This window comes from Ascaphus truei, chromosome 1 (assembly GCF_040206685.1).
Source record: "Ascaphus truei isolate aAscTru1 chromosome 1, aAscTru1.hap1, whole genome shotgun sequence".
NCBI classification, from domain to species: domain Eukaryota; kingdom Metazoa; phylum Chordata; class Amphibia; order Anura; family Ascaphidae; genus Ascaphus; species Ascaphus truei.
In genome coordinates this window covers 49,919,593-49,929,213 of record NC_134483.1, presented here as the reverse complement: position 1 = coordinate 49,929,213, position 9,621 = coordinate 49,919,593, and the positions used below count along the sequence as shown (strand labels likewise).

Below are 9,621 nucleotides of genomic sequence, written 5' to 3'. Positions count from 1 at the left end.
TTTTGTTTTTATTAACATGAGGATGATATTCCCATGTACTAGTACTACAAAACATCTTAATGATTATACTTGCATTCAATTGTACAGTATATTTAACTAAAACAATTATACAGTATATCAAACTAGACTATTGTGACTAATGAGTCTATAGAGAGGAATAGGAAAAATATAACACTTTGGATTTAATTTCCACTTCGTACTGAATTCATCAAGTAAAATAAATGACTGCTAATTCTAAATACTTCACTGATACCAACACTCAAAACAGAGCATGACATGGAAAGATGCTTCCTGCGTCTTTAATCCCAGTTAGTGTGTGGGTGTGGGCACAACTCCGAGTACCAGGATGTGTTTCATGCACAAAGAGAGACCTTCCCTTGACACGCACGGGACAGACCTCCCTGATACTGTGACACGCACAGGACTGACCTCCCCGTGACACGCACAGGACACACCTCCCTGATCCTGTGACACGCACAGGACAGACCTCCCGCCCAGGACAGACCTCCCTGTGACACGCCTCCCTGATCCTGTGACACGCACAGGACAGACCCCCCGGCTCATGACAGACCTCCGGCTCATGACAGACCTCCCTGATCCTGTGACACGGTGGACACTTGGATGATCTTTCTTCTGCTCTCCACGGTGGTGTTAATCAGTGGTAGCCCAGAGGTGAGCTATGGTATTACAATCCTTATGTTTAGTGTACAGTACTGTATAATAAAGAAGTGTTATTGCTGTTCAGTTGCAGAGTGTTGTATTTGTACCACTACAGCACCCGAGTCAGAAGTTAAATGCAAAGCGGATAACCTCCCTACTTGGTAAGCAATACAATGTTAGAACTATTGTGATAAGACTACAGGAATTCTTCCCATGTATATTGTAAATAGAACCTTTTACTTATGATAGAATCAGTCCTGATGATTAGCTGACACTAGACATGTGATCTTAATGTCATTACTTCAGGATTTGCAGCGAATAGACAGGAGACAGTAATTTATTCACCAAATCCCGTATGGTTACTACATCCTACTCCTATACAGTATATTTTAACTGAAGTCTGCTGTACTAATCTGCCACTGCCCTTACACTATGACATGCCAGATAGGTAAAAGGTATCCTTATTGATATGTACTAATATCAGCTGATATTAATAATTGCTGAGGGTGGCCTGCAGCAAAAGTAAACTGACTCAATATGATGCTCGGTAGTGCTAAGCACCTTCACACGGTTAGTAACTTCTTACAAGCACCGTAAGTGTCCGGCGGAGCCTAGCCTCCTATTAGGAAGTTCTCACTCAACTAGTGGTTGCCCAGACCGGCCCACATCTTAGTTTAGCATACTACTTGAAAATCATTAACTCTGAAACATAATGTCTCGGTACACTCTTCTAAGGCTGCGTCCATAGACACAGCAGCCGTGCGGAGGAGTGCGGAGGCTGAGCGAAAGCGGGTGCTTTCCCTGGCCTTCGTTCGCGCGCCGTCCGGGGTCGTGTCTATGGGTGGGCCAGTGACGTCATGGAGCTGGTTCGCCCTCATTGGGTGAACCGCTCACGTGACCGCCCTATCGCACGAGAAATCAGTTTTGACTGATTTCACGCGCATCGCGCACCCTCTTCCGCACGCTGTATAGACGCGATCACTGCCTTTAGGCAGCGTGCGGACGCGCTAGCGCGGTCTGCCCTACTATGTCCGCAGCCTATGACTGAAACCTTTGTTTCAGTCACGCTCGTGACGTACTACTGACGTCATCTCCCGACGCGCGTTTCGTTCTGTACTCAGATCTTCTTCGGGGGTGGGCGGGTCACTGCTTGGATCCGCTATTTAACTCCGGCGGTTGCCATGGTTACCATTATACAAGTGAATTAAACTCGTGTGTTTGGCAATCACCGGAGATGTAAACAAAGCTACTGATAGCCGTCGCAGTGTTAGCCCGTAGCTAAAAAGGAGATATTATGATCCGATCGATCCATACTCCTAAAAAAAAATGGTAAGTACAAAATAAGACAAGAGTAATAAAACCGGGTTCTACATGCCAGTTTTAAATGTAAGTTAGATACTTGTAGACTCATACATATCATTGCATGTTGGGTTTAACTACCTAGAACAAGACAGATAGTCATACTCTGCTCTTGTCCCTTCTGTTATTGATATTAAGCCAAATACTGTAGTAAGGGTGTAATGGACTCCCATGTTTCGGTCTATGGTTATTATAGACCATTCTGAGCCCTTTCTACCACTGGTCAATTGTAGGGAATGCCCAGTATCACACATACCAGTAATATCCAGGTCGTTATGGATACCTATGCATTAAATTCATTACTGATAATTATGCCTACTGCAATTAGTGTGATAACTACATTGCATTGATTTCAACTTAGCTGGTCAGTCGCGGCAGATGGATAGAAATCTTACATGGTGGGGTTCTGGGGTGTTGGGATAATTATGATAAAGAGCTAGAGGTAGGCCGAATACACAAAGCTTTCATTCAGGCCTTTTGGTGACAAAGTACCCAAAGTGTATATACACTTTGCCTCCTACCTCAAAAAGCATTGCCAAGGTCATCTCCTCTCAAACCCAAGGTCATGTGGTCAATTCCCAGAAAAGACCATTGGTTTACATCTCCTTGGTGGGCAAGGTTAATATGTCTCACTAACGGAGTGTCTACATTGTTTCTGATCGTACTGGCATGCTCTAAAGTGTGGCGCTAGAGTTGGCGTGATGTCGTACGACATACATAATGCCACAACGGCAAGTAGCCAAATACATCACACCAATGGTCTCACAATTGATGAAGCTCCTGATGGTGTATGTTTTGGTCTTGTCCCAGTTATTGAACTCCTTTGAGGGGTTAATAAATTGGCACGCTTTGCACGTGCCACATTGGTAAGTGTTTACCGTCTTGTTAGATAGCCAAGTGGTTGGTTGATGGACCTGGTAGTGACAATGAACCAGTTGGTCCGACAAGTTCCTGGGTCGCCTATAGGTAATGGAGGGGGTGGCATTTAACCCTTGTTGAAATCGTCATCCTCCAAAAGGATGTGCCAGTGTTGATTTAGCACCCGTTTGATTTCCCTCTACTGTTTGTTGTACGTTCCAATTATTCTAATCGGATTAGTTCCCACTTGTTCAGTTTTTTTGTCATAGTTTTTTTGTGCATTGCGGTCCGTGGTTTTTGCACGTTTCTAGGCTTTGTTAATACACAACCTACTGTAACCTCGGTTAGAAAATCTATTCCCCATGATCACCGACTGTTCTCGAAGTCTTGGGAGGTTGAACAATTCCTTTTGACCCTAAAGAATTGCCCTATCGGGATCCCTTCCACCTGTGATTTAGGGTGATGACTGGAGGATAGCAGCAGATTATTAGTTGCTGTTGCTTTGGTGTGTACTGTGGGTTGGAGATTGCCTTCATTGTCTTTGAAAATTTCCAAATCCAGGAAGGTCATTCTTTCCTGGTTGATCTCGCTGGTTAATTTGAGATTATGGTTGTTCTGGAATCATGCCATGTAACGTTTAATTATTTATGATAGAAATTAGGTTCTAAAATCATAACATTATTATCATTATTTACTCTGCAGTATATTGTTATCTAGATTCTAAAGGTTAGAAAGCCACATTATCTAAGGGTAGACAGTAAGTGTTAAGCAAATAAAAGCAAAGTGCAACATGTGGGATGGAAGGTTATTGATCAAGAATACCAAGTTTAAAGCAAAAGGGCAAAACACAGTGCTGAAAATAAATGTAGTGCTGTTTTTATGCCAGTTCTCTGGTTTGACCTGGCAAACTTTGGTAAATAACGGAAGGAAGGTCATGTATACACCTTTGCCCTGATCTACATAGTAAAGGAGTAACTTCAAAACGACTTGGCTTTTTTTCTCCACATTGAAGCTCTCTTCCTGTTTTTTCTGTTTTTAGCCACTCAGTACAGGTCACACACGGCATCAGTATTAAGAGTTATATACTCCACTCCAAGTGCTATACATCCATACACCCAGAAACACACCTTCAAACACGTGGACGGACACCTGTGCACAAAAAGGAGTACACCTGGGAATATTGCCAGGATAGGATATGCAAAGTGTATTAGACTAGCTGAACCTGGCGTAACATACGCCAATCTAGGAGATCTGAAAGGTTATTGATTAAACATTACTCTTTGTTCTCACCCCACCCTAGTCTCATGTCCCGTCTTCCCCACCTTACTATTTCCTTCAGCATGCCCTCTCTTTGCATTCCCTGCCTTAGTGTCTGCTCCTCTGTGGACACAACACTCCCTTCTCTCCTACTCATCTCATCTGTCTCCTCTCCTTGCTGCTGTCTCAGTGCCATTAAAAGCCCCTCCTCAAGTGTTTCCCGGGTTAGTTTAGAGGTCGCTCATTGTCAAAGAGGGAGATGTATGTGTAACACTCCTAGCTATCTCCCCTCCCCCAGGAGCACGGATAGGTTGTACATGAAAATAAATGGGTTAGCAACGGTCTCTGTGAGAGTTGACAAGGTATAGACTTGTTCTAAGGAGATTAGCTCAGCAGTTACTGTACCTAAGGCCGCATTCACACAGGGGGGCTTCGCGACGCTGCGTGTATGCGTCTCCGTCTGCTGGGCGATGTGTGATCATCCCCAGCAGACGATTGAAACAGAGGAGAGATCCCGGCGGTCACTGAAAAGGCCCCATGAAGCTCAACCAAGCGTTATAATGGAAAAAACTTTATTGGTACAAAATGGTGAACATAGAAAAAACCTCTAACGCGTTTCGTCCCGCGGGGACAGCCCCATACTAGCATCTTCGGTCAAACTCACGGATTCCAGCCAGCTGAGACGCTGTATGACACGGGGTCTGGTAAGGGTAGCAGTTTCTGTTTTTTTCTTGACTTACTCGGCGGCATGTATCTCTATGTGTAGCCCTGTACTTCTATGCAGTCACTGCCTTCTAGCCCCCACCCCGGTTAGTCCTTTACAAGTGTGTTTCTGTTATATTTTGATTTATTCATTTTACTTACTGCTGCTAGTGCTGGTCACCTCCGTTTTTTTGTACACAGGAACTTTAGGACTGCTTACCTCATATAGCAAGTTTTGGTAGCATCAGTATTTTCTTGGGGTCATACCCCCTCCTTTACCATCCCCAGCAGACGGAATGATCCGACAGAGCGGGTGGGCGGCGGCAGCGGCGCAGTGTTACGGGCGCAGAGCAAATGGGCGCAGAGCAAATGGAAGCTTTGCCGGGCTGAACCCCCCCGTCCCCCGTCTTCACTGCAGAGTCTCAATTTCAGCAGCCAATCAATGTAAACGTCTGGACATTGATTGGCTGCTGAAATTGACGTCACGTTGCAGATTGAAAAAAACACCTGCGAATGGAGCAGCGTCGACGCCATACTTTGCAGCCATTGGTAGTTTCAATTCTGAACACTACCATTGGCGCTCGCACGTTGTGTAGTGTGCTGTGTGAGCGTGGCCTTATTCTTCTCAGGGTTTGTTGGTGAATCAGTGTCAGCTTGTGTAAAAGAGTTAATAATCAATAGGCACTTTATAACTTGTCTTTTATTTGAACAATAGCAGCATAATCCTTGATTATCAGGACAGGTTTTCCCAGCATAATCTCTTGCATTTAGAGGAAGTCCATCCCTGATCCCTACATAAATCTGAGGATAACATCTATCATAGATCCACTCCAAGACCCTTCTGAAACCTGGGAATGGAAACAGATCAACCCACCTCAGGTCCCAACTTAACCCTTAGAACAGATTGCTTCCTACACAAATGCATATGTAAATAGCACCTCTCTGGGACCCTATACTCTGGGATACTGTCCCTGCTGGAAAACAGTAAAGATGGTTCAGCTGCTTCTTACCTGCCCCACAGGCCAGCATAGAGACCTCCCTGATGTTAATTCGGAGTATGGGGTCTGAAGGTATGGATTCCCTTTAAGGTCTGGGAATCCCTGGAGGTCTGAGGCTAAAAGGGTGGATTCCCACCTTTTATACTTAGAGAGTGGCCTACACTCTGTCCCAGTAACTGGGCAGAATAACTGTTGCCACTTGGCCACACCACTAGACAGCTGACACTCTAGCAACTTTCAAAGAATCACAGGGCCTAACATGTGCCTGGAAGTGCAACATTTAGGTAGAGCTTATGCTATCTGCGCGACGGCGCGCGCTCCTGCAGCCCCAGCGATCTGTGCCCTTGGCTGTATGAGATTGGGGAGGCGGATGCGTCATAAAGCTGGTTCACCCTCATTGGCTGAACCAGCTCATGTGACGCTGATGTCACGCGGCAGTCGCCTGAGACAAAATGTATTATCTCCTCAAAGCGCTGCCGCGTCATCGCCAAAGGCGCGCAGACACTTGGCTAACTTCAATAGCCAAACACTGAAGAGTGCATGACACGCGCACGCATGCGCATGTAGCGATGCCGCTAGTAGAAACTCGTCCTTAGAAACATAACAGGGATTAACTCGCATGTCTGGCCTTGTGAGAGCAGTTAACCCTGGCACTGCCTGCAACTACCAGGGCTGTCATGCAGGGCAAGGGGATTTTTTTGCAGGGTGCTACATATGTATATCTTTATTTATATAGCAGAGACAAAAAGAACAGAGATGCACACAGCACACCTGTGGTTAATGAATTATGCAACGCTGTGCTTGTTCAAAAGTATTGTGCACACATATTCCCGAATTAACATACGCAATGGGACCCGAGCATGTTTGTTAAGCGGAAATGTACTTAACGTGAAGCACTGCCTTTTTTCCACTTATCGATGCATGTACTGTACTGCAATCGTCATATACGTGCATAACTGATGTAAATAACGCATTTGTAATAGGCTCTATAGTCTCCCCGCTTGCGCACAGCTTCGGTACAGGTAGGGAGCCGGTATTGACGTTCAGGACGTGCTGACAGGCGCATGCGCGAGCTACCATTTGCCTATTGGGCGATATGTCCTTACTCGCGAATGTACTTAAAGTGAGTGTCCTTAAACCGGGGTATGCCTGTACAACTATATAGTCAAAAGGTGGTTACTATTATCACCAATGGTGTAAATGAGGCTCAAAAGAGTCAACAAACTATATGTAAAAAGTATAACACAAAATGTATTAATACATAAAATAATCACAGTAACAATAAATGTGTAGTGGTAATAACCACTCATGGCACAGCCACTTACATGATACAGATAATACAATTACAAGCTACAGTGAGCACAAATAAACAACTAAAGCAATAACTCAGTTGTGAATACACAAAACGTAACAAAACGAACAACCACAATGGGGGATGCCAAAATCTAACCGAGGTAGAAAGCGGGGCTGCTGTGATGTGTGCTGATGTAGCAGTCCAGACTGCACAGATCAACAGCTGATCATCCGTCCGCTTTAGCTTCCTGGCGATCTGGCATCAGCCAATGGGTAGGTGCGCTGAACAGCCTCACGTGACCTCAACTGTGTGCTTCGTCAGGGGGACACATTGGAGGCTGTTTGGGCGTCATTTAAGTCCCTTACAGACCAATAGAATATGGCTATAACTAATTGCCTACAATTCAATGCAGCGGTGATAATGTGGTTCGCTCAAGTTACATATATAACCTAACGAATCCGACATGAAACTATTCCCTATGTGAATACAATAAACACATGTAATTAGAAAAACTAAGACGTGATAAAATATGATATAACTAGAGAGTGCAATATAAAGTTATTCTGAACTTCATGACAGATGTAATTAATGTTCCATAATTAATACAATGTGACTAAAGGGTTTAACTAATTGGCCCTTTTTCAAGAAAATATATAAGTATTTCACTGTGTAGTTTTGTCACATTGGATGCAGCATTGGGCTTTTCTGTCTTTTAAAAAAAAATACAATGTAACTGTAATGCACTGAAAATACATGATAAAGGGTAAATAAAAATACATATTCAACGAATAAATGAAATACATAATATTATTCAAATGTACTAAAAGTGAATGAATGTGTAATATAAATATACATTTATAACTGATTTTATAGACTAGTACAAAGAGCATGTAATATTAACATGTAAATAACACTAATATGAATACGTACACAAATATTAAGACATTTTGTGCACATCTAATATGTGTAAACTAATAATACACATAATTCATCATAAAAAAAAAGAGAGAGAAAACTTGTATACAGGCATACCCCGCTTTAAGGACCCTCACTTTAAGTACACTCGCGAGTAAGTACATATCGCCCAATAGGCAAACGGCAGTTCACGCATGCGCCTGTCAGCACGTCCTGAACAGCAATACCGCTCCCTACCTGTACCGAAGCTGTGCGCAAGCGGGGAGACTATAGAGCCTGTTACAAATGCGTTATTTACATTAGTTATGCACGTATGTGACGATTACAGTACAGAACATGCATCAATAAGTGGAAAAAAGGTAGTGCTTCACTTTAAGTACATTTTCGCTTTACATACATGCTCCGGTCCCATTGCGTACGTTAATGCGGGGTATGCCTGTATTATTCAAAACAGAAAAACTCTAAACAAGACACCATTTACTTAAAGAACATAGAAATGCCGTCTGCAGGCTAACAGAACAACCGGACATCAGTAGCTATCAGCCATCCATTTGTGAGTGAGTAATGCGGAGCCGTTTAGGAGATAACCAATTGGGGAGAGGGAAGGGGGGGGTGTGGGCGGGGAAACATAATGCAGACCTGCTTAGTATGCCGCCAATGGTGGCGCGGCTGCATGAATACACTGTCCCGTTAGTCGGTATAGAGTAGTCCTGTACTCGCAATTGAACCGTCCCTTATGATCTCCTGGTTAGGCGTTGCACCAGGATGAGTGATCGGCGTCCCTCCGTGGCGTCACTCTGATCACGAGGTCATAGAGTAGCAGCACAGATCAGAAAAAAACAGCCGCTCTTGTGGCAAAGCTCACTCACCAGCAAAAATTTAAAAAAAATCCTTTATTTAAACTACATAAAACGGATACTAGATCCACACACACAAAACAACCTCCTCCCACGCGTTTCGAACAAAACTGTTCTTTCTCAAGGAGTACTTGATAAAACCGGTACAAACTGATGAAACGTGAAAACAGAGAACAGATACAAGTCAGGAGACCTCTAAAGCCACAAACGCCTATATAGAACAAAATGAAGCCTTTATTTGAGACAGGGTGTATGTTCCACATGCTCATTAGAACCTTCTGGATATCTCGATGTGAAAGTGTAAATCCGGAATTGCTCTTTTTTGATTTATACCTAGGTCTCTCGCTCCCTGTCTCAATGCATGTGGTATACGATCAATAACCGTCCATTTAACTTGACTTGGGTCACAGTTGTGTATGTCTCTGAAATGCTTCAAAAGGGGTGTCAGTGGTAGATTCTTATCCATAGATTTCGGGATATTTTGTAGATGTTCTAATATTCTGGTTTTCTAGATCTTTCTCCTCCAAGTCTCTTCAGATTGAGGTAAAGAAATCCAGTAAATATGCCCGGAGGTGGCCAGGGAGAACCGTTTCTGGGACTCCGCGGATTCTGATATTCTGCCGCCTGTCCCTGTTCTCCTGGTCCTCCATGCCATCTTTCAGAAAGTTGATTTCCACAGCTAGTCGGGCGATCTCTTCGTCCGCTGCAGTTTGGTGTTGTA

General features: G+C 43.9%; 1 protein-coding gene across 1 annotated transcript in view; it reads left to right on the top strand.

Annotated features, from left to right (window-relative positions):
- Positions 1-452: 452 nt before the first annotated feature.
- AMACR (alpha-methylacyl-CoA racemase) overlaps positions 453-9,621 on the top strand; it is a 68,196-nt gene continuing 59,027 nt past the window's right edge. The window contains exons 1-2 of the mRNA XM_075587793.1: positions 453-672; positions 776-821. Coding sequence (XP_075443908.1) covers positions 622-672; positions 776-821 — 97 coding nt within the window. The 5' untranslated portion in view covers positions 453-621. The remainder of the gene's footprint in view (positions 673-775; positions 822-9,621) is intronic.